At 50.2% G+C, this 24,843-nt stretch overlaps 2 protein-coding genes across 2 annotated transcripts; both read right to left on the bottom strand.

Moving 5' to 3' along the window:
- Positions 1–8,474: 8,474 nt before the first annotated feature.
- LOC142027079 (interferon epsilon-like) lies at positions 8,475–9,132 on the bottom strand. Its single transcript, XM_075020713.1, has one exon. The coding sequence runs from the start codon at positions 9,027–9,029 to the stop codon at positions 8,475–8,477; it is 555 nt and encodes a 184-aa protein (XP_074876814.1). The 5' UTR covers positions 9,030–9,132.
- Positions 9,133–16,054: 6,922 nt separating this feature from the next.
- On the bottom strand, positions 16,055–21,308 carry LOC142027122 (uncharacterized). Its single transcript, XM_075020807.1, has 8 exons — positions 20,797–21,308; positions 19,967–20,034; positions 19,489–19,550; positions 19,250–19,290; positions 18,880–18,976; positions 18,207–18,291; positions 17,603–17,703; positions 16,055–16,207 (listed from the first exon to the last, which is right to left on the bottom strand). The coding sequence occupies exons 1-8, from the start codon at positions 21,306–21,308 to the stop codon at positions 16,055–16,057; spliced, it is 1,119 nt and encodes a 372-aa protein (XP_074876908.1).
- Between the last annotated feature and the right edge of the window lie 3,535 nt (positions 21,309–24,843).

A 24,843-nucleotide genomic window follows, 5' to 3' on the forward strand; every position in this document is an offset into this window, starting at 1 on the left:
GGGTGGCCGCGGCCGCCGGCAGCCCCCTGCGCCCCGGGGCTCTGCCCCGTGCTGGGGACCCTGCCCCGGCAGGGCCTTAGAGCGAAACAACTGGTGCGGAGGAGGTGCTGGCCACCGCTGGGGCATCCCGAGGGCTCGCCTTGGGCCCTGTGGACTGGACGCCCATCGCTGGCTTGCCGGAAAAAAATTCTCCTGGTGTGGTGGCATGTGAAAGGAGTGATGTTGGTGCGCTCCAAGACTGCCCTGTGATGAGGAGTGAGGCATTGCAAGGGGCAATAAGTAGAAAATTTGCTTCAAAGGTGTGCTGCTGACCCGAACCATAGTGCTATTATAAATACACCCATTTGAGTGGCAGTGCACTGCAGCGGTGGAGCTGAGGTACAGGGCTTATAAATCCACTATTACAAAGATACTCAAATTCTTCTTTGGGAGGTGTAGGATACAATGCAGCCGGTGGGTTGTAGTAAATCTGGCCAATCAGACCTGATGCTAGCCCTTAGGATCTGTTTTTCACAAGAAAAATGCTTCTCTGAAATAAGAGGTTTTTTCTGTGTATAACTTGCAGTTGAACTCCTGTAAGGTCTCTCCAGCTGTGTGATTTGCAGTGGTGGTTTTGTAGTGTGATGGCCTAAGCGTATGCGAAAGGAAGACCTGTAACAGCTTTTATTAGACTACATGGAAGTGGGAGTGCTTCCAGGAACATAGGGTTTGGAGAAAGGCTTTTATGCTTAAAACATTTAACAATTTTGTAAGCTGCAAGGTCATTCAGATGAAAGCAAATATTAAATGACACTATTGGAACATGCTAGCTGGATATGGGAAGACTAGAATAAGTCTTGGAAAAAATCTAGCTTTTATTTTTGGAAAATAAACTTTCTTCTCCATTCCAGCTACCTGTCTTGCAGACAAACTTCTGTCTAGAAACTACTTAGCCAGCATTAAAAAAATTACTTGTATATAACTGCTGGCTTCTCTTATAATAAGCTTCATGACTGTTCAGCACATCTTAAGCCTGAGTCTCCTGGATTCCTCAAAATCTAAACAGATTGTAACCACATTTGGTTTCCCTGCGTCATGAGGTGGGAAAAACATGTTCTGTCTGCGCACAGTGGTTGTGTCAGGAACCATTGCAAAGGGGTGCTTTATGCGTAAAGTTAACAGCAGCCCTGAAATGTTTCGTGTGATACGGAAAGAATCTCATTCTCTTCAAATAGGAAACATGACTGGGATAAAACATCTGCCTCTTTTCTGCATAGCTTTTGTTTCCAAATCCTGGCTATAAAAGCAGTATGCAGATGTGCTTTAAGAAAAGAAACCATTTGTCTTAAAATTACTTTTCAGTGTTCCTAACTGTTAACTTTATGTCTCTTTTCCTCCATGATTAGAATTTTTGGCTACCTGAATTCAAGCCTATGTTTTGGCCAATGGATTACACTAGTTTAAGCACTGGTAAATTAACAGCTCTTAAACACATGCTTAATTGGAAGCACACACTCCACAAAGTAGAAGAGTAAATCGTGGGCTGTCTGGGGCCATGGAGCTGATGTGGTGCAGTACTGGACACTTACTTCTCGATAGCAGGCAGAGTATTTGCACAGTGCTTGGTTGGTGTTTATGTCGTGTGAACAAGACTGCCAGTGAGAAAAGGGAGGCTGTGCAGCGGCAGCAGAGGAAGCAAAGTCATCTCCACACTGCAAGCAACTAACAGGGAAAAGTGTCTGGTTTTGTCTATACTTTCGAACTGGGCCAAAGAGGAAGCAGCAGCTGTGCCAGCTTCATGCCTTTCGCACCTTGGCAAATTTGTAAATTCAGCAGAGACCCTGGCTTGCAAACAGGTCCTGCTTCACCAGAGCTGACTTGCTGGTGGCATCTAACAGAGTAAGTCACACCAGACAAGGTTCCTGGCTGCTTTAGGATGAGGAAAGGTGTACTGGGTGAGCAAGCGTTGTGCCACAAGGGCCCGCCAAACAGATACAGAGCTGGCAGGAGTTTTAGTTTTACAATTTCATCAGCTGAAAAACGGATGAAGTTCACAAATGCTTTTGAAGGAAAAAAAATCCCAGCCAGTCTGTTTGGCTTTGTCCATCTATGAGTGATCTTTTGCATTTACTAGCTTTCAGGACACTTCAGCTCCAATGCAGGCAGGGATATTTCAGAAAAAGTGGACAGGTGCCATTTCCTTGCCACTGCCCTGCAGCTGGAGCAGAACAAGAGGAAGGATGAGGGCAGCCAGACAAGAGCCTCCCCGCAGCTCCTGTTCAGACCTCCCAAAATGTCACTTTGAGGAGATGTGACAGCCTTACTCTCCTTACTTGCCACTTCCTGGGAGCCTTTGAGGGAGCAGGTCATCTGGCCTCTAGATTGACCTTTGTACTTGCAACAAGACCTACAACTCTGTAGGAATATGTTGATTTTGCGGTGTGTGATTTTCAAGCATTGATCTGCCAGACTACAAGATACTACCCCAATCCCTAGGCAGAGGTAATCAATTGAAAACTACTATGTTCTCAGTATAGGATAAAAATGCAAACCATTGTGTTTCTGCAATACACCTTAATCCTGTTCTTCATAAAACCATTTATACATAGAAGCAACTTATTTTTATGATGCAAAGGATGACTTCTTTTAGGCTGCTTATTATAACCTAGTTCTAACTACTCTTAAAGAATCTGCATCTGTGTATTCAGGGACAGTATAATTATTTTTTTAGGGTAAAAATTTTTTACAGTTTAATTTTCTGACAGGGAGTGCTGTAAATAGCATCACTCATTTTACATTTTTTAAAAAATATCCTTTAGTAGAGATTCGTGTCCTTCCTTCTCATTCCCAACCAGTCTCTTTTCAGCAGAGTGGGAAGTTCACTGGTTTTGCTAGGGAGGCAGTGAAAGGATTAACTAAATATCAAAGACATACCCAGTTCTGAAATGAGTCATGCTTCTACAGTCTCTGTGCCTCCCAGTTCACTGCATTCAGTTTCATTGCTGGATGGGACCCATGGGCTCACCAAATATGCCACTACAGTAATAAGGAGGAATTACTGCTTGATGAGCTGGGAGGTTTCCCTTTTTTTAAGTGTTAGCCATTACCAAGTCATTCATAACGGAAGTTGCGATAATAGTTGCTGACATTTTCTAAGAGTTTAATGCTTTGCACAAATAGTGACCGTTACCCTTCTGTGGGGAACTGGGAAGGAGAGGGAGATGTGCCCTATTTTTCTTAAAAAAAAAAAAAAAAAAAGAAGAAGAAGAAGAAAGAAAGAAAGAAAGAAAATGAAGGGTTTAGTATCCTGAAATAATTCTAGTGACCAGTAATCACATGCAGCACAAACCCTTTTTAAATACATGTGAGTAGCTGTGTCAGGATTTAATGCTTGTCTCAAGGACAGCAGCGTGAGGTCCGCTACAAGCAGCAGGAGCTTATTTTTAACTATTAAAAAGTTGCAAGAAAAGATGTTACAGCCAACGTGAGCTTTTTCCAAACAGTGGAGACCAGAACTGAGTCCACCTTGAACCCGAAGAGACTTGAAGAGAAAGTATATTAATTGCTTAAAGAGAGAGCAACGTTTTAAAAAAATATTTTAAGTCAAACAGACTTTTTTTTTTTGGTAGAAGAAAAGCTTTCTGTTTTATATAAATATGTCTGTCAAGATATTTCCTTTGTGGGAAAATGAACTGTAACACACAGTACTCCAGCTAAGTCCTGAGGAAGTTGTGTAGGTTCTGGCCTACCAAGATAAGAAACTTGAGGAATATGGCCATCGCTAAGAGTTATGGGGAGTAGACATGGTGTGTCTGGTGTGCAGGGGACAGATACACAATTTGAAATCTCAGTATTTAATCGCCTTAATGTGGATTTTGACTTTGCAAAGGCATTACTGTGTTTTAACAGTTATTTTGTAGAGGGGAATGTTAACTGTGTTCACTTCCACGCTTTGAGAAGCGTATTATATTACTTGCTTAGAAGATTGAATTCTTCATTGCTGAAGGTAACGTGGTTTTAAAAGCCTAATCACAAGCACTTGGGCTCAGGAAGGTTGGTCTTAGAAAATGAATCAACCTTGCAGCCTCTTGTGGAGGGAACTGAGGCAGGACATGAATTTCTCTGTACTCATCACTTGCCATTGCTTCATCCTCAGGCCCCCTGAAATTAAAACAGAGGGCTGGCAGTTCACGTGAGCTGGGGATTTCAATTTCGATGTTGTACAGAGAGAAAAGGAATTCATCCAAGACACAACTACTGAAGAGCCTAAATTGTGTTTGGAAGCAAGGTGGGCTTGGCAAGGTGTTGCTGCAGCGGGGAGGCCCCATGGCAGCACTGCAGCTGCCCCCCCAGTTTGCAGAACGGGCTGTGGCACTGCCATGTCCACAGGCTGAGAAGAAAGATTGTCCTCGCTTTCCCTGTCAGAGTTTGCTCCCCTAGGAACCCTCAGCACCAAAAAAGCCTTTGCACCTTACCAGGATTTCCTGACAGTAGCAGTGTGAGAAACACTGATATAAATGACCCATCCTTGCCTATATGAGGATTAGTAGGAAGATTTGGGGGTATTAAAAGCAGTCGCCTTACTGGAAAGTATCAAATGCAATCTTATTTGCTTTGTTCACTTTTTTTTGCTTTGCATTAGATTTCTAAAGCAAAGTAAATTCATTCTGCCAGTCAAAACTGAGGACTGGCGCTTTCTTTTAAGATTTATTCTGTGTCTTTGTCACCCTCATTTCTTGGTCTCCTCTCTGGTTGCTCCTTGGAAGGACCCACTGTTCCCCCACAACTGGGAGGGGGGAAACGGTTTAGGACTACCCCCGACAAGGGGCGGGGTGGGTTGGAAGGGGTGAGGACTGGCAGGACGCAGCAGTCCGTGGGCACTGTCTCCCCATGAGCAGCAGTTCCTGATCCCCTCTCCAGCCCCCCCTCCCCAACCCTGGTGTTGGTCTGCCGGCTCTACCACAGCCACCACTGCAACTTCCCTATGGCTGCTCTGAAGGAGTTCACAGCTGTCCTTCCTAGCAACAAGGGCTAATCCTGGATGATTATTTGGAGAGTTATTTATATAGACTTTTATCCTATTTTGCTTTGGGTTTGTTTTGGTTTGGGTTTTTTCCTCTGTTTTGGGTTTGCTTTTTCTTCTTTTTTCCCAGTTTAAAAATGAAGTAAAGCCAGAGCTGGCAGAACAGGCCAAACCCAAGGAAGAATTGCTTTGGAAAGCTCTAGTTGACTATGACTTGTGAATAATTTTTTCCAGAGGGAAGTCTGGAGTAAGCATTCTTCAGTTCTGCTGTACCTATTCTGAAGTTCCTTGTGGGATACCAGGCGCTTGACCCCAATCCCATAAATCCACTCCAGAAAACAGACTCTGCATAGGTGAAACCCTATCAGTTTTAGTGCAGTTTCCCAAAAAGTGCAGCACAGCACATGTAAACAAGGTGCTGTGAGACTAGCCATTGAGAACAGCCACAACTGTGACTGGGACCTGTGCTGCACAGCTCTGGTGCATGAGTCTTATTAGAAAATTTATGAAACTTTTTGGCCTACAAGCAGTCCCATCTTGGAAGGATTTTGTTTCATCTATGTTAAATTTCAACCAGGATTTGAGACTTAACGTTCAGTATTTTATTCATTTCCATTTGAAAATAATGTATGTTAAAAACTATATTTTGCTACATTTGTTTAACTTCTAGAAAAATACTAACTGGAAGAAATACCAGAGGGTTTCGCTTAGCCAGGGGCATAATATACAGCTGATCTGGTAACACAATGGTGATGAAATACAGGTTGTTCCGAAAGATTACAATGGCAAGGAGAAGAGAGAGGATCTTCTGACTCTCTCAGCTTTCTTCCTTTACCTTAAAGACTCTTTACCTTTCTTTAAAAAAAAAGAATAAACCGAAGATATTTTGGGGTTTTTATTTTCTTTTTTCCTTTTTTATTTGTTGAGCAACTATGTCTGTTCCAGGGTCCCCATCTTTAAATAGGTCTTCTAGACATAATCTCAGTAAAAATAATTTATGTTACCTCACAGTTCACCAAAAAGTAATTGAAATCAAATGCTGGTTTATGAGCACCTGTCCATCATCTCTGAGATCTTCTTCTTTCTTTCAAGAATAGTTCGTTTTTCTTTGAACTCCCTTCTGTGAACCCAGTAGTAATTTATTGATAAGCAGCATGCTGATAAAAAGCTGAAACGCTGTCTTGCCAAAATACATATACATTCACCTACAATTCTTACACTTGTCTATAATCTAACTTTGCCCTCTAGTGCCCGTTCTGTTTTTTTCCTGCACTGCAAAGTACCCTGTTGACTTAAATATGTCAAAACATATTTTTATTTGGTGATGAGATTTTTAAGGGCAGTTATGAACTAAAAAGAAAGCTTAATGGTATGAGAGTTTCTGAACAATTAGTGGGCCATGAATTAACATAATCCCACTGCAGGCAAGTGAGACAATAAAAACTGGGATCCTTCATAAGAGAGCAGTTGAAAATATTTCATGCTATTTTCAAGTTTCATTAAAAATGAGGCCATTTCAACAACGGTTTACTGCACTGCAGAAGCCACCTAGGACATCAGAGCCAGAAAGGTAAGCAGACTGAATGTCCTTTTATTGTACAGGCTTGAAGAAGCGCAAAAACCAAACAAGCAGCAGAAATAAGATTTGAAACAGTTTCGCAGGGGGGCCATTTCAAGTGCTGTTAGTTACGAAGCCCAAGAAGTACACATTTTGCTGTAGTATTTGTGGTGGGATATCTGTCACCAGGTGGAAATTGCTCTGATACTTTGCTCTGTTTCTTTGGTCTTTTCCATTGTTCTGGATCGTGGTGAAGTTGTTAGCTGGTTTTATTTCTGGTATTTCAGCTTCAGACCTGATACCCATGTCTCTCATCACTTCTTTAGCTTGTATCCACGAGTGGTAGAGAGGAGAGTATGTACACCCTGCAAAAGAGACCTGTGTCATAGATATGGTACCTGAGATCTGGTGCACCATTGCTATTGTTCTTGCTAGTCAATTTTTTGTTTAGATGTACCTTTTTATTATCACCCCTTAGAATGATATGCTTCTGAATAGCTGGAGATCAGGGAAAGCTTTAAAGTGGTTCCTCACCTGATGCTTAAACCAACTGCTAGCAATTTCAGTCCTCTGGGACCAACATCACCCTCTCTTGGGAGCCACCGCCATGCTCTCTCTCCTCTGGTTCTTTATGCCAGACTCAGAAGCCTGTGCCAAATGTACATCAGCCTTGGCCACAGGGAATAGCTTTTTTTTTGAAGTTGTTGGTTTTTTAACCAAATTTTTACCAATATTCATTAGGTAACAGAGCCTGAATACAACTCTGCTTTGCCCCTTACTAGCACAGAGCAAGCGACTAGGGAAAACACAACCATTTGAAATGGAGTTACCCAGGGACAATTTCCCAAGGGTAAGATCCAGGCTTGACCTCACAGAAATTAGTGGAATTTTGCCCAGTTTGTTGCAAGTTGTTTTAAAGAATTTTATTATATTGCAGTTATTACTCAAGGCTATGTGGTTTGGAGGGTAAATTCATTGGCATACCAAGGGCTATATGTTTCTGTGGGTCAATTTGTGAGCAAAGGGAACGAGGCAGAAAATTTCAAGCAGCAATAAAACACAGCACTGAATGGTGATGTTTGAGATTGCAGTAGCCAGGATGAATATGTCCATGAGGAAGCAGGATGTGCCACAGGCAGATGTGGCTTTAGGGTCGTTTCATGTAGAGAAGTTATTTTAAATAAGCTTGTGAAAGAAGTTAAAATGAATTGGAAACACAGCAGGAAGGAAAAAAAGCCTTACCCCCAGACAGTTAGAGAAGGCAAAGATACTTCAATTAAAAGTTAACAGTGTCCAACTGAGAAGTTATTGCAGAAGACATAGCTACTGCAAACAATATCCTATGTAGACAAATACTTCTAGAACTACTTTACCTCTCTGAACAAAGCAAATGTTAGAATGACTGAAACATAAAGAAAAATACATTCTTGTAAAAGAGCATACAAACTTTGAATAATAATGAATGGTCTCAACTGAAGCCAGGACCACTTAAATAAGCAATATACTACTTTATTTTTGTTGCCATCTCGCTCAGTACAAATGTAGCAATTCCTCTAAGGTGATTCTCTATATGTAGGTGAAATAGAGATGGAAAGTAGCAGCACATTTTTGCAGCAGAAAACACCATAGGATGACACTATTTGTCATAAGATTATAATCCCTTCCTATGGAGTAACCCTCACTAAAAAGTCATATAGATTAATTTATAGCTAGGGTAGACAGCTTGCTTACCAAGGGAAAAAAAATCACGTACATTGAATAATGCATTACATTTGCAAAAATAAATTTCAGCAGCATAATTATTTAAATAGAATCAAAATGAACTGGAAGCACTGCCACAAGACAGATCATAGAACAAATAATAAATATAAATATTTTTAAAGCTAAGTTATGTCAGGTCAAAATCTTTGTACCTTAGTTGTTAAGCTTCCTTACGACTTTATCAATCAATTGAAGACATCTCCTCATTTCTGCACGGCTGATCTCCCAGGAGCACAGGTTGTGTTGTTTGTCTTTAAGAAAACAGTCTATTTTTTGGAAGTACTTTTTCAGTTTCAGCCTGTTGACTTCTTTACTGTGAAAGTAGTGGGTCTGCTTCTTGGTTACACATGCCTCCAATTGCTCAATTTGCTGATAAAGTCCATTTTGGAATTGTTCTATAGCTGTCCCATCCCAAGCAGCTAGAGTCAGATTTTTGCTAAAGATATAGAAGATGTGTTGGAAGATCTCTTCAATGGCCACTTTGACAGCCTCTTTCTGTCTGGGCTTTAGAACCTGCTCAGGAAATCTGAAGGACATTTTCTCTCTTAGACATTGTTGAGGAAACTTTTTGCCCATTTTGTCCAAAAGTTGCAGGCTGTTCTCAATCATTTTTCTTTGCTGTAAAGGAAGGTGATTACACTGAAGACTGGAGATGGTGGTGGTGCACAACAGTATGAGGCCAATTGGTATCAAGCCAAAAACATTCATGATGAAGATAAGCTCTTACGTTCCTCCTGTCCTGTGTATAAATTCTGAGAGACAGGCTGGGATGCTTTGAAGGTCATTCGTAGGCTCCTGTTCCTTCAAAATCTTGAAATCTAATTATTCTGTAGGAGAAGTTTTCTTTCATCATTTTTTGGTTTTTAAGGTTTTCCCCCTTGTGTATGCTTTTGACACTTACCACTTTCATTTTCTGCTTTATGACTTCATTGTCTTTTTTTTTTTTTTGCCACTTTCTTTTTATTTCAGCTGGATATTAGAATATGACATATATCTTAGATGATTTATTCCCCCTCCCTCAAAAATTCTACAGGAAGTATAATGAGAATTTAAAAGAAAAAGTTACAGAAATATCCTTAGTTTCTTAATATTTTAGCAGTGGAAGAACATATTGAAATAAAATAACACTGTCAATGATGGGTCAGGGACCTGCTGAATACTACTGTCATCCTATCTCAGCATGATTTATACTTCCAAAATTCAGTTAAGCTTTCTCTACCTATTTTCATTCAGGGAAAATATTTTCTTTCTCCTCACCTTTATTTCTCTTTACCATTTAGGCTCAAAGGACAGGTGTCGTATCATTAAAATAAGTGTGTGTGTGTATATATATATAAAAAAATGTGTATATGCATTAATATACCTATGTGTATTTTAATGCATACACACTGCTAACCAAATGAGGTCTTGATCTCACTTATAGACTGTAAGTGCCATGCACATACAAATACTCACATGGGAACAGGTTAGATACTTGGATGAAATACTCTTTTTTTCCTCCATGTAAGTAACTGAGCAATAATTAATATCAATGCCAGTAGAGCACAGGTCTGAATTCTGACATTAAATAGGAAAAGAATGAATAGCGAAGACAAAAAATACTAATTTCAGCTATTTGCTTTTCCGAGCCATATAATAGAGGAAGTTACGTCTATCACAGTACATTGGGAAATCTGGCTCCTGTCTGATTTTGTTTTGATGAAAGCTAGTCTTAAACTATCATTTTGCTGTCTCCCCAGCCTCCTGTGCAAACATATGTCATTGCAAAGGCAACTGTCTGCAGATGATTGCTGTGATGAAGCGGTCAGATAAACTGTTTTCTTAGTCTGAGACCTGGCTCTGTATTTTTGTTCTGTTGTTGCACCCATTGCTATGTGGTTGGCTTAATTCCCAGTCGGTAGTCACTCTGAGTAGATTTATGCTACTATTTTAGGGCTTCCTTTGTGTTCAATACATAGGTATTTGGGAGGCTTTAAAAAGTCATAAATTAAGCTGAGCACAATTATTCACATGAGCAAACTCCTTGGATGCCCTGATATTGCTTAAGCAACTGTGGATGGGATGTCCTGCCAGTGTGAGGAAGAAGTGAATCCCCTATCACCTATGACAATAGTAAATAAAAAGAGTAAGAACAATCAGAGCAGGATATAAAATGCATAATGTGGGACCAAATCTTTTCACTTAGTGGGAATGTTTATTACTTTGGAAAAAATGGACTGAAGTGCATTATTATGTTAAATACAAAATGGCTATGGAGATGTATCAGTTTTGCAAAAATACAGCTGTAGAAGGTAAGTACATAATGTATTACAACCATAATGAAATCAATAAAAGATGTATTTAGTTCAAGAAAAGTATTAAATACTGCTACATCTATTTCCATAAAATATACACAAGTATTTTTTTCCAAACTGTAATTGTTATATGAACTTAATCCTTCTACTGATTTAAACAGGTGAACTTTTCACATTCATTGTATCTCCTAGACACAAGTTCTTTCTTTCCTCTTGCAAAATATTTTTTTACATGTTTCCCTCTCAGTGAAGAGCTGGACATGCCATCCTGGGTGTCACAAACTTTACAGAGGGGAGAAATAGAAGATGGTCTCTTCCAGATTTCTTACAAAGATAGAGCTGGTACAGGTGTTTTATCCTCTTGTCTGTGTTAACAGATCAGTTGTCCACTCTTCCTCACAGAACAATTACACTTGACTTAATCCATCAGGTTTTTCAGATTGTTTGGGGGTTTTGTTTTGTTTTGTTTTGCTTTGCTTTTTTTTTTTAATAACAACAATTTGTTCTTCCCCACTCAGCCAGTTTCTTGATCATTGCACTGATCAAAGCACAGTAGTCATATTGCATGATTCAGGACAGTCTCCCCTAATCATCTGTCTTTATTGCTTAATTCAGAAACAAACAGTTCATTAAAAGTAATGACTCGAGGCAACTGAGCGATACAAAGCTACAGCACAGATTGCTGTTTATTTCTCTGCCTGTGATTGAAGCACAGACCACTGTAACCTAGAATGAAAAGAGGAAATAAGTTTACAAAGCACAGCTGTACTTCCGAGTAGACCTAACAGATCATTATTCTGGAAAGATTATCTGATCTTTGATTCCATGCAAGAAAGATCTGCCCTTAAAAGGTCATCTAGCTATGTATGTATTCATTACAGGAGTGTAAGACTAGAGCGAAACATGTGCACAATTTATGTCTCTCTAACATCTTTAAAATGCCACAAATTGCTTCCCTAATGGAAGTTTTTAATTTCATTATATAATGCAATGAAGGACTGAAATGAATATTCACTATCCCTTATGACATGGGTTCTTTCATGCCAGGCATCAAGGCATGTGGTAAGTCGTAAGTCTAAGTTAAGCCTATGTATATGCTGGCAAAAGGAGCAGTGTGAGGGAACATTCCTGCAAAATAGTGTGCTTTTGGCTTCTGATAACTATCCATGTTAAATCACTTCATATAATCTTACACCAGCTTTCTTAAATCAAAATAACCAGTTCCTCTCAACATTTCATCTACTCTATCAGTTTCTTTTCTCCTTTAATTCATTCAAAACACACTGATTTTAACAAGTCAGCATGTCACAAAGGAGTCCAAATAGGTTCAGCTTGTCACTGCACAAGATAGTTTCCTCCCCAGCTAGCTTGACAGTGCCCATGTTGAAAGAAAATAGTTTTTCTCCATTATGCTTTCCCTCACAGCTATAACTTGCCAGTCCTCTCCCCTATACATCTAAATTCTTTCTTTGTTACTACTTTTTTTTAAGCAAAAACTTCAAATACAGGCAAGATGATTGGATTCTTTGCTCTTATCCTAAGACCATGTGGCTGGCCAGGTGCAAGCCTTATGCTGTGATGGACAAAGGCAGGAGCAGCCAAAAGTGACCATGCGCTGGTCAGAAATGGGATAGTACAGGTTTAATACTATAGCTGGAACCACTCAACATGCATGGATAAAGCTAGGAAATTTATAGTTTTTTGACTACAAAATCTGCCATGAAGACGAACACCTTATTCAGTTTTAAATTATTAAAGCACAGTTAATTTAGCTCATATGCTACAATTGCATTCACAATCACTATTACAGTCTGCATTAAGAATCATAGAATCATTTAGGTTGGAAAGGACCTTCAAGATTATTGAGTCCAACCATCAACCATGCCCACTAGACCGTGCTCTGAAGTGCCTTGTCTACATGCTTTTTGAATACCTCCAGGGATGGTGACTCAACCACTTCCCTGGGCAGCCTGGTCCAATACCTGACAACCCTTTCAGTAAAGAAATTTTTCCTAATATCCAATCTAAACCTCCCCTGTCACAACTTGAGGCCATTTCCTCTCATCCTATCTCCAGCCACCTGACAGAAGAGGCTAGTACCCACCTCACTACAACCTCCTTTCAGGTAATTGTAGGGAGTGATAAGGTCTCCCCTGAGCCTCCTTTTCTCCAGATTAAACAAGAAGGTAAGATCTAGCTCATCCATGTGACCTTCCCATCTCAGCAGATCATTTCTTGGTGTTCTGTTCACCTGTCCCAATCCAAGCAACTGTTTTATCTTATGCTGAGTAATTCACTGAAACCATTTGTGCAATATATGCTTGCTTTTGCAAAGTATTGTTTCAAGAAGTACAATTTGACCAATAAGGGTATTAAGTAATAATTAAAAACCCCCTAAGTGCTACAAATTCAGTTTAGCAGAAAAGAAATTTAACGGAGCAGTCCTCGATGAAGTAGCAGCAAAGGGGTATTATCATAACCTACATTTTAGAAGCATGGAAGTAAAAAAATTACTGTTTCCATTTATGTCACTAAAGGTTTGTTACCTTAATTGTAAAAACATATAAAAACATTGTCAGTACCTTTTTTTCTGCTTAAAAAGGAGCAGGATCTGCAGTCTTTTTTGTAGGGAACTAAATCATCTGGGAGCCTATTTACTTTCTTGTATTGACAGCTTGGAGATCAGCACATACTGGGGCTGTCTTTTTGCCCTCAGCAAGGCTCTTGTATCTGGTAACACGAACTGTCAAAACTACTGGGCATAGACTGGTTCTTTGGATGCTTTGCTGGAAATACCACATGATTTATCACATCGAATAGTCATTTATTCTGAAAGAGTGCTCAGACTTAAAACTCTTGAATATAATGACATTCATTTTTTAAGAAGTGAATTCCTAAAGAATTACCAGATTATTCTGAGTAGCAGCTGCCTTCCTAAAATGGAGGATATCTGACATACATTTTATAAAAAGAAAAAACGCGGGTGCCCAAGCTAAAAATGCTTTTCAAACCCTTCTGTTTATCAAAAAAGCCAGGTATTTTCAAAGATAGGCTTGCATGGGAGTAGTGATTTTTATGAAATCTAAACAGTATAAAGGCAGACTTGGAGAATACCATGACAAAGATCATAAAAAATACTTGAGCACATAACATAAAAAAGGGAAAAATTAAATGCATATAAACATAATCCTGAAAATGAACCTAAAATATCAGGCAAATACGTAAGGAAATGGGCAAACCCATAAGGTCTTTGTAGTTTTACACTTACAGAGACAAGCAGCAGGAGCTGGCTCAGATCATTTTGGCAGGTCAGGACAGGGAGGGGTTGGTAGCATGCATTCAAAGGCCAGGGCTGTATTTTTCTCTTCTCTGGCATCACAAGGGCAACCAACACAGGACAGTGTCCCTTCAGAAAAAAGTCTGAGGCAGATGAATGGGGTAGTCTACTCCTGTAAGTGGAGGCCATGGCTGGAAAGGTTAGAAGAAGCCAGTGCAGAGACAGGCTGCTAAACATTAACAGATGGGATGGAGCATCAGGGGTGCCGTGTCACTGGCAGGCCTGGGGAGGCACCACGGGCATGGCAGAGGGAGCGGGGAGGGCTGAGCTAGGATCCCCCCAGAGGGCTGGCTGCTCCTCGGCGGAGGGTCCTACGTGGGGCTGCCGCAACAGTGCGCACGGATCAGATGCCTGGCGGACACTGCCCTGAGCCGGTGACAGCCAGATCCAGCCGCCTCGGCAATGGGCAAAACCAGCCCACCGTGCCAAGCCGAGCAGCTTGGTGTGCCTCCCAAACAATCAGAGAAGCTTCTCCCTGGTTGTGCACGGAATTCCTCATGGACACCCCCCTCGCCCAGGTCTCCGCACACCTCTCAGGCCCACCCAGGTTCCCCGCTATGTCTAGACCCCGTGTGGCCTTTGAGAGGGCCCGTGGAAGGACATCGCTCTCCTCCAGACTAACAGCCACAGTCCTCTGCTCCGGGGATTTTTTCTCGTTTTATTCATTTTTACAGTAGAAGGTCGTCTCGTGCCCGGCCGATGGTGTTCCTTCCCATTATATTCCCATTATCTTCCCATGAACCTGCACTCGAGAAATGCAGGTGTAGCGTGACTTTCCCCAGGTGCTGTGTACGACAAGCCTGATAGACTGAAAGGCTCTGGGAAGCTCATTCTGCAAAGAAAACAGGGCAAAAAGACACATCACTCCTGGAGCGTAAGGAGCGGCGGGAGGCCCCGCGCGTCTCCCTCTGCCAGCCTGGCCCTTGCTCCGGGAGGCGCAGCTCCCGCCCTGGCCGAGGGGACAGCTTCTCTCTCCTTCCCTTCTCCCACCCAGGACCCCTGTCCTCTGCAGAGCAAAAGCCCCACCTCAGAGAGCGGGGTGGGCCGCTGTACAAACCGGAGGCTTTCTGGCCCGGGGGGGAATGGAACCTGGGGGAAGTCCTGCTGCTGGGGCAAGGCGTTGGGTGTCCTCCCTGCCACCGCCTACCCAGCTCGGGCTCGGGCCCTGTCCCGCCACCCCCTCCTTTCGCTGCGGCCTCTGTGCTGGCAGAGTGGCCAAGGAGCGCTCCGGCGCATGGCATGCGGCAGCACCCAGCAGCTCCTCCACCTGCCTCCCCAGCAAAGCCCAGGCCCAGGGATGCCGGCCACCCTGCAACTGGGTGTGGGGCATCCCCATGGTGCTGCCTGTTGGCTGTTGCCACCCGACACTCGCCTTCCAGGGCAGCGCGCAGCACACGTGGGTTGGCAAGGCCGCGGCTGGCTCTGCCAGGAGCAGCAGGCACAGGCAGGGAGCTCCGGGCACCCGCACAGCCACGGGGCCAACCCGCATCTCGCTCTACTTTTGCTGCCCTTGCCGGGTGCTGCTCAGCCCTCCAAAGCCTGCCACGTCTCTCTCGGCCAGGGTTGGGCCCCTGCCCCGGCAAGGACCGTCCACGCTCCTTCTGCCACTGGCTTGCTGGCAAACCCGCGTTTCTGCCCTGGCCTCTTGCCCACACACACCTCCCGTACCTGCAGAGGGAAGGTCTGGGTCGGCTTTTTCTCTATGTCGTAGCTGAACGTCCCGAGCAGAGCTTCCTCTTCTCCTTCCTCATCCGCTCCCTGGGAGAGAAAGCACGGTAAGGCCCAAGCCAGCCGTGAGAAAACACGCATGCCGGACCTGGGCCCCCGCCCCGCCCCCTCTCCTGCGGCTCCAGCGCAGTCTGGCGCAGCATGCAGTGGAGCTGAGCTGTTGGGCCCAAACACACTGAGCAGGTCTTAAGATGGGATGACACCACCCTGCACCTCCCCTGAAATGTCCCCTCAGGGCACAGCAGTGCTCGGGACAGACCAGCACCTGACGCTCAGCAGATGCGCAGAGACTAGCAAGTCCCCCGTACGGCTTTTCCCCAGCACTCGGTCCCAGCCCCAAGTGCCCGGCAGAGACTTACAGAGACGGTGAAATCTCAGGGGGCGCTGCTGATGTCCCCGAGCGCAGAGGACTCCTTCAAGGGGTGCTGCACAGTGATCGCGGTTGGTTGGACTCGTGCGGGCAACCTAATGACCAGCTGGCTCCGTGACGCTTGGAAAGGCCAGCAGTATCCCGAGGAATCGTCCATCTGAAAGCAGAGGGCAACGGCAACGGTTGGTGAGGGCGCGACATGGCCCGCGCTGCTACCAGTGCGGCCAGAAGCACCGGTGGCACGGCGCCTGCGGGCTGTATTTGTGCTCGAAATGAGTGGCGTGTTGGGACATGGACAGACGTGCCCGGACGTCTTCCCGGCCAGGGAGAGAGGGCTCACTGAATTCCCCGGGAGAGGAGAATATCCATCATGAAACATCTGATACCCCGCAGCTGAGTCAGGCCTGTGAAGAAGGCTCGCTCTTTGCCCAGCAGCTCTGCATCTTCCCCTACCCCCGCCTCGCCCCATCTAACGGAGCCGGGGGAGCCAACTGGCGCCGCGAAGGAGAATGACAGAATCGTAGAATCATTTAGGTTGGAGAAGACCCTTAAGATCATCGAGTCCAACCGTAAAGCTAGCACTGCCAAGTCCGCCGACAACCCGTGTCCCTAAGTGCCACGTCTACACGTCTTTTGAACATCTCCAGGGATGGTCGCTCCACCACTTCCCTGGGCAGCCTCTTCCGATGCCTGACAACCCTTTCGGTGAAGACATTTTTCCTACTGGCCAGTCTAAACCTCCCCTGAGCCGTTTCCTCTCGTCCTATCGCTTGTTCCTTGGGAGAAGAGACCGACACCCACGTCGCTACAACCTCCTTTCAGGTAGCTGTAGAGAGCAATAAGGTCTCCCCTCAGCCTCCTCCTCCGCAGGCTACACAACCCCAGTCCTTTCGGCTGCTCCTCACAGGACTTGTTCTCTAGACCCTTCGCCAGCTTCGTTGCTCTGCTTTGGATGCGCTCCGGCACCCCAGCGTCTTTCTGGTAGCGAGGGGCCCGAAACTGAACACGGCATTCAAGGTGCGGCCTCACCAGTGCCGAGTACAAAGGGATGAGCACTTCCCTAGTCCTGCTGGCCACACTATTGCTGATACAAGCCGGGATGCTGTTGGAGCCAAGTCCAGGAAGCGGCACTGAGCCTTGCTGAGTCTCGTACGATTGGCCTCGGCCCATCGATCCAGCCTGTCCAGATCCCTCTGTGGAGCCTTCCTACCCTCAAGCAGACCAACCCTCCCGCCCAACTTGGTGTCGTCTGCAAGCTTGCTGAGGGTGCACTCGGTCCCCTCATCCCGATCGCCCCGACCAGAGAAGCTCCTTCACCCAGCGGTGGCCAGGGACGGTAGGCAGGACGCAGCTCAGCTCAGCTCAGCCCAGCTCCTGGGGGAAGCTGCTGGTTTCTAGCGAGCCGAGCCCCGTGCGAGGCCCCAGGTGTCTGGCACCTGACCAGGGCCACGGGCTTCAGCAACACCACTGGCCTGAGGGGAGACGCCCTGGGGCTTGCCCTCATCCTTACCAGGGGGAACAAAACCAGCACTGATGATTTCTGCTACCATACCTGCGCAAAAGTACTCGGACGGTTCAGATCACAAAGGAACCAGAACACGCTGCAGGGCCACGCGTAGCTCCTGGGTGATGCCTGCAGGTCGATGGTGACCCCTGAAGGGAGAAGAGAGCAGCTGACTCTCAGAGGCCCCAGGCTCGGAGGGCCCAGTGGCTGTAGGGTATTTCTACGGCTGCCTGCCAGTCCCGTGCCCAGCCCCGTGCCCTTGGGAGGTGACGCAGGCAAGGAGGGGATCCCCGTGCCCAGTGACAGCCCAGTCTCTCTCACGGCTGCACAAAGAGAAGGCCTGCGGGGCCTGGGAGACTGAGGGCAGGGGGCCCGAGCTGAGGCCCTGCTGCATGGAGGGCAAAGGACGACCCGACCCCTCGCTTGCAGTCCCCAGGAAAGCTCAGCGGAGAGGGCGAAGTGCTGGCAGGGGCACCTGCGTGGGGCCCGAGGCTGAGCCGAAGCGACCCGCTCCGCCACAGGCACGCGGTCGGGCCCTGTGGCTCCATCTCCCCTCCCCCGGCCTCAGAGAGCAGAGTCTGCAGCTCGGCCTCCTCTGGGGCCTGCCGAGCAGGAGCCCAGCGCAACAAGACCTGCCTGTCCGCATCCATACCTGTGCTTTTCAGAGCCCAGGCAGACATCTGGACGTTCTCTTCCAAAGGCATCGCGGACATTGCCATTCTCATGTCCTCAAGTTCCTGGGAACGGCAGAAATGAACACGGAGGATGACCACATCAGCAGGCCGTTCGGCGTGACCACGGAGTCCTGCGCGGCCCAGAGCAACGGAAGGAGCCCGTGTCAGAAAGCACAGGACAAGCCTGGTCCAAACAGCTGCCAGGCTCAAAGCCTTCTGATGAGAAGAGCGAGGGCTCGGCAAGAGCGTTCGCCTCCACGGCCACAGTGCGGGCGTGGGTCTGGGCCCCGCAGCCTCGTCTCCACCTCCACGCTGCCCATCTCAGCCTGGAGACGGGCTCAGCCCTGCCAGGGCCAGATGCTCCTGGGAGGGCGTTTGTGTCTCACTGCTCTCTGAGGCCAGGCCAGAACTACCAGAGGCCCCAGCGCACTGGGAGAAGGATTTCGGCAGTCCTCCCCTGCCGGACGTGGCGCAGTTAAACTTGGCCAGAGGAAGGGGCTTTGTAGCGGAGAAGCTCAACCACCAGCCCCCCGGTAAGGGGGGTGTGTGGGGTGTGTGGAGTGAGCAGGAGAACCCCGCTAGCAGCCCCAGGAAAGCACCCTGTGCGGGGCCCTGCTTGTCCCAGCCCTTTTGCCCAAAGCGCAGGATCACCTTCTTCACACGGCTCATCTGTGCAACCAGGCACGCCATCTCCTTCCTCAGCTCTTGCACCTCCTGCTGTTGTTCGTTCAGCAGAGCAACCGCGTTCCTGCAGAATGCCGGGAAAGCAGATCTTGTCAGGGAGCTGCTCAGCCCCTCCCAGAGCCTGCAAGCCCGGAGACGAGCAGAGGCACGGGTGCTCGAGCCCCCTTTCCTTTCCCTTTCCCTGCTTTGCGAGTGCTTCCCTTCAGCTCCAGCTTCAGCAAAAGGTGAAGAGAGAGAAAGGCACGAGGCCTGGGCACTAGGCACGGGAGTGCAAACAGCACAAGGCCGGCTCCTGCTACCCCACCAAATAAGCTGTGGGCCGGGAGGGGGCTCTTACCACATGGCCTTCAGCTGGCCCACAGGCTGCTCCAGCAGCACCTGAAAGGGAAAGGCTCTCCGCTTGAGTCCCAGAGCGGCCGGGGCTCCCCAGAGCCGGTGGCTCTAGCAAGGCCCAGCAGAAGCTGCTGCCGCTTCTTTGGGTCGCAGCCTGGAGACGGAGGATTCGGCCATTTACCAAACCACCGTCAGCAGGGCTCCTCTGTGGGACTTTCCTGTCCCGCAGCAACAGTCACTCACCTGTGGCACCTTCTTTGCCCACAGCACCCTCACGGGCAGCGAGGTCCCGCAGTAGGCCCCAGCTGTAATTCACATCACCGAGAGAGAGAGTTACTTTACGAGCGCTTCTAACGACCCCCGTAGTCCCGCTGCCTCCTCCCACACCAGGGAGGCAAGAGGTTTGCCGAGAGGTTCGCTCCCTGCTGCCGTGAGCACCAACACCTGGCTCCACAGGCTGCGAGAGAGACACCTCTCCATCCCCGCCCTGCACGGCACCACCAAGGAGCCTCCCTTCAGCTGGGCTCCGCTTCCCAAGCAATGCCCAGCTCTGGCCCTGCCTGTCACCGGTTCCGCTTCCTCCAGCGTGGACGGAGCTCCCTGAGCTGCAGGAGTGGGAGGCTGGAAGGTCCCCACGGGCGTTCCAGCACCGCTCCCTCCCTCCCACCGAAGCTTGCATCCCGCACCTCCGTGCTACCGTGAGCAGCCGGTGAACACTCACCGAGAGCGGCTACGAAGATGAGGCACAGGATCATAAAGAGCCCGCTCCTCTTCTGGGTGATCTTCTTCCTGAAAAAGAGGGAGTCCTGGCGTTACCAGTGCTCAGGGGCTGGGGCAGACCCCTCCCTGGAGGGAGGCGTTTTCACTTGCAAGCTGAGAAGCGCCAATTCTGGAGGTCAGCTGCTGACAGAAAGCTGACAGGCCAGCCCCCTTCCAGAGGAGCACGGTTTCTGTCTGCACCCTTCAACACGGCAGGCAGAGCTTGCCAAAAAGCGCGCTCCGAGATCGCCCTCAGACACACAGTTAAAATGACCCAGGGCAGTAAGCAGACCTGGCCAGGGAAAGCCGCTCTCGGGCGGTCTCTGCTGTGCGCTCGCCTTCCCTTTCGCTAAGGCGGCAGACCTGGTTGCGCTTGAGATGAAACACCTCTTGTTTTGGGGTGTTTCCACAGCACTAGGCGGAGCAGCAGGCACTTACTGCTCTTCTTCCACCGCCCCCACGGGTCCACCCCCTTTCCCCCAGCCACCAGAGGCTGGTCAAGGCCGCGGCAAAGCCTTCTGCTGCAGAGGCTCGGCCCTGACCCTGAGCGCTCCGCTGCGCCCACGTTACCTCCGTGGCGGCCCGAGGTTTCGGCCGCTGACGCGCACGCCGAGTGGGGCTGCCAAGGGATTCTGCTCTCGTTGCTCTCCAAGCAGCTGCCCCAGCGCGGGCAGCACCTGACCTGCTGCCAGCAGGAGCCGCGCTCCCCCGGTCCGGAGCACCGCCAGCCTCCCCCTGACCCACCGGCCGGCACCCCGCTCGGTGTCCACGTCGGACACGTGCTGTACTCACACAGTGGAGACGAAGGTGCTGAGGTATGCCTGAAGGGACACCAGCGCCAGCGCCAGACGGCCGGAAACGGCCGAGACCAAGCCTGGGAAAGAAGCCGGAGAAAACCCTGAGGACCCTTCCTGAGGACACCCGTTGGGACACAGGTCAGACCCTGCGGGGAGGCGGGCGCTGGTCCCACGCACTCCCTCTCCAGGGCAGCAGCAAGGGCAGGGCCAGGGATTTGCCCTGGCGAGGGGGCAGCTGGGTGCACCCTGGGAGGAAAGGACTGAGGGCTGGGCAGGATCCCCTTGCAGGCACGGCACCGACGGCTCGTCCGGGGAAGTAGGGCGGCACGAGGCTCTGGCCTCTGGGCTCCCACCGTACGGGTGTACCCCATGGTTGCTAGAGGAACCCCCAAAGACGTGGACATGGTAGCCAGCTCGGTCGTGGTGACGTAGCTGAGACGGCCCCAGGCTTTCCTCAGAGCAGGATGACGCTGGCTCTGCAGGGCTGTCAGGCCCGGCCCCAAACATGGGGTGGCAGGCAGCCTCTTCTCCTCACCCCTCGCTGGCTCGTTTGACCCCAGCCCCCGGTGTCCCTGGGGCGGGCAGGAGGGAACAGGAGGCTCTCAGGCGTCTTTCCCGAGGAAGCTGTCTGCCCTGTGGTCAGGTGCTAGCAGCCTGCGAGCGCTCGCCCTCCCCTTTTGATTCAAGCTCCCGGCAAAAACTTGCCGGGCAGAGTCCTGCCCAGAGCAGGGCAGCCTGCAGTCCCCCCTCCTGTGCCGGCACCATCTCCTCCAGCTCTGGTGCAGAGGAGCTCTGTGGGCGCATCCCAGAGGACTTTGCAGAGCAAAGCAGCATTGAACTTACTCTCACTCTCTCGAGCGCTGTCCCTGCAGCATGCAGGCCCTTGCTGGGTCATGACCTGGGCCGCCTGAGAATGAGTGAACCTGGGGAAGGAAAAAGACAGATGCCATGCGATGCGACGCGACGCGATGCTGGCGGGAGCTGCCCGCGCAGAGCTCGTGGCCAGAAGACAGGCCTTGGGAAGGCTCCCAGGAGACGGCCCGGCCGTGGCGGGAAAGGGAAGCTGCAGCAAGGCGGCAGAGCCGCTTCCACCCTCTCCTCCTCTGCCCACCGGGCCCTGCTGCACCAGCCTGCCCTTGGGCGGGCATCCCAGCGGCCCCGTGTTGTTCGGGGAGAGGGTGCAGGCCGCCCTCCTCCAAAGCCCCCCACCTCTTCCCGAGGCCCCTGCCGCTCAAGGGCCAGAGCCCTCCCCGAAACACCCTGTGGCTGCTCTCCCCAGCAGAGACGTGGCGAGGAGAGGGCTGAGCTCTCCCACGGCTCTGCCAGAGGCTGCCCAGACGCACCTGCAGAGTGCCTGCGGCAGCAGCCCCCAGAGACGGCTGGTGCAGGAGAGCAGCAGGGATGCCCCGAGCCCCCCGGCCAGGACCCCCAGCCGGCCGGCGCCAGCAGCAGCACTGCAGGGGTTCACCCCAGGGGGTCGGAGGGGCTTTCAGCGAGTTTCCCAAGACCCACGGCTGCCGCTCTGCACATAGTCCTTGTCAGCTTCCCCGCCGCGTCCCCCGCCAGCCCCGCATTAGGCTCTGCCTGTGCTACCCCCCAGATGAGGCCCCCAGGGGGAACAAATCCCCCATACACGTACTCATCCTCCGAGTCGCTGCCAGCTCTCCTGTCTGACAGGGCTCTCGGTGCCGCTTGTGATTTCCGGGGAGCCCTTCTCCGCTTCATGTTGGGGAGAAAGCAAGCTCTCCAGCAATCTTACAGCCTCTCCTTCAGCCCCAGGAGTTTTGCCTGCCCAGGGCACGGCCGCTCAGGCAAAAGCTCCAAACCGATCCCTGGCAGAAGCGCTCCTGCCACAGGCACACAGCCACCAGGACAGGGTGAGCTGCTTCCAGCCAGGCAGTCGTGGCCTGGAGTGCCACGTGGCTGAGCAAGGCCCTGATCTCACAGAGGCCTGGGCCCGCATGGTGTGAGGTCATGGCTGTGACATCACAGACGGGGCCACGGGGGGGCGGGAGATGGGGAGAGACCCTGCAGTTTTCCTGGCGCAGCCCATCCGCAGCCAGCCCGGCCCCTGGCCCGGGGAGTGCTGGGGTGTGGGTGGGGGCAGCACTGGCTCCCCTGGGAGCTCCCCCGGGAGCCAGTGCATCCGAGCCCGCGAGCCTTGTTGGGCCCTGTGCCGGGTGCCGCACGTTGCGTCCCCTGGGCAGGGCTCAGCACTCCTGGAGAGCCCCCGGGAAACAGAAACGGAGGGTGGGCGGAGGTTTTTGCTCTCGCCTCATCCAACAGCTGCTTCAGGCGGTGTTTCTGCTCTTTGAGTCTTCTCTTCTGCAGAGAAGAAGGGAAACGAAGCATTCCCTTGTGCTGGTGGAGGCGGAACGGTGCCTCTGTGTAAGGCAGAGGGTTTTTTCCCAGCCATGCTGACCCTGCCTTAATGGCCGTCCCCCCGTACTGGGTCTGCCTGCGCGGGAGTTGACTTTCCTCCTAGCAGCCCGTACGGTGCCGTGGTTCGCATGGGTGGCTGAAAGAGCGTTGATGACGCACCATGGTTTCAGCTACTGCTGAACGATGCTTAGAGAGCATCGAGCTGTCTCTGTCTCTCGCTCTGTCCCCTCGAGCAAAGAGGCTGGGGGTGGGCAAGAGCTTGGGAGGGGACGGAGCCAGGACAGGCGACCCCAGCTGACCAAAGGGCTATTCCATGCCGTGTAACGTCGTGCTCAGCAATAAAGACGGGGGCTCTGGTCTTTGCAAAGTCGCCGTTGCTTGGAGACTGGCTGGGCATCAGCCTGCCTGCGCAAGGTGTTGAGTGACGGCTGTGGCGTGCCTTGGGGTTTTTCCCCTCTTTCCTTTGCTTATTACAGCGTTCGTATCCCGACGCACAAGTTTTCTCCTCTTCTCTTCTTGCCGTGGGCTCCGAGCAGAGCCCCTGGAGACCAGGGCGGCCTGGCAAGTCCAAGTGATGTTTCTTGGTGGAGCGGTGGGCTGCCAAGAGGGACGTTAGCCAGTGCTCAGCACAAAAGGGAGGCCCCTCGCTAGAGACGAGCAGCTGGAAGCGGCCCCATAGAGAGCTGCTGGCGGAGCTGCCCAGGCAGGAGAAGTCCGAGTAGCCAGCTGGTAGGCACCACCTGTAATTCCCGTCACCAAGAGATCCTGCCATGGTGCTCAGGGCCCCACAGCTACTCCCCATTTCCCCTCCCTTCTGCGGTGAGCACCAACACCGGGCTCCACGGGCTGGGGGAAGACTCCTCCACCCGCCCCCCCTGCACAGTGCCCCTGACAAGCCCCACTTCAGCTGGGCTCTACTTCTCAAGCGATGGACAGGTCTGGCGCTGGCTGCCCCCCATCCCTACGTGTCTGGGTCCACAGGCCATCAGGGGGAGCTGTGCCACCTGTGCCAAGGCACTTTGTCCCTTGCGTGATTCCACCAGCACCACCCAACAGCCCTCGTGCCTGCCAGGTGCCCCCGTGTTGCCACCAGCCCCCCGTGGCTGTCCTGGCCCCTACTTCCTTCTCTGGATCCCACAGGTTCCCAGAGGCTCCCAGAGGTTTCCCAGCTGCCCCTAGCTGGGACCCCCACCACCCCTGGGGGCCCCGGGGGACCCCGGGCACCTCCAGAGCCCTCCTGTCCTGGCTTCCCTGGTTGCTTCCAGCTCCCGTGAGGCACCGGTGCCCCGTGCCCAGGCACGTGCACTCCCCTGGTGGCTGCTCCCAGCCCATCGCACGTTGCGCAGCCCTTCGCATGCCTGTGCCCTTCCACAAGGCCCCCGTGGCTAGGCCGGAGCATCAGGGGTGCCATGTCACTGGCAGGCCAGAGGGCTGTGCCTGGGGAGGCACCACGGGCATGGCGGAGGGAGCGGGGAGGGCTGAGCTAGGATCCCCCCAGAGGGCTGGCTGCTCCTCGGCGGAGGGTCCTACGTGGGGCTGCCGCAACAGTGCGCACGGATCAGATGCCTGGCGGGCACTGCCCTGAGCCGGTGACAGCCAGATCCAGCCGCCTCGGCAATGGGCAAAACCAGCCCACCGTGCCAAGCCGAGCAGCTTGGTG

This window comes from Buteo buteo, chromosome Z (assembly GCF_964188355.1).
Source record: "Buteo buteo chromosome Z, bButBut1.hap1.1, whole genome shotgun sequence".
NCBI classification, from domain to species: Eukaryota; Metazoa; Chordata; class Aves; order Accipitriformes; family Accipitridae; genus Buteo; species Buteo buteo.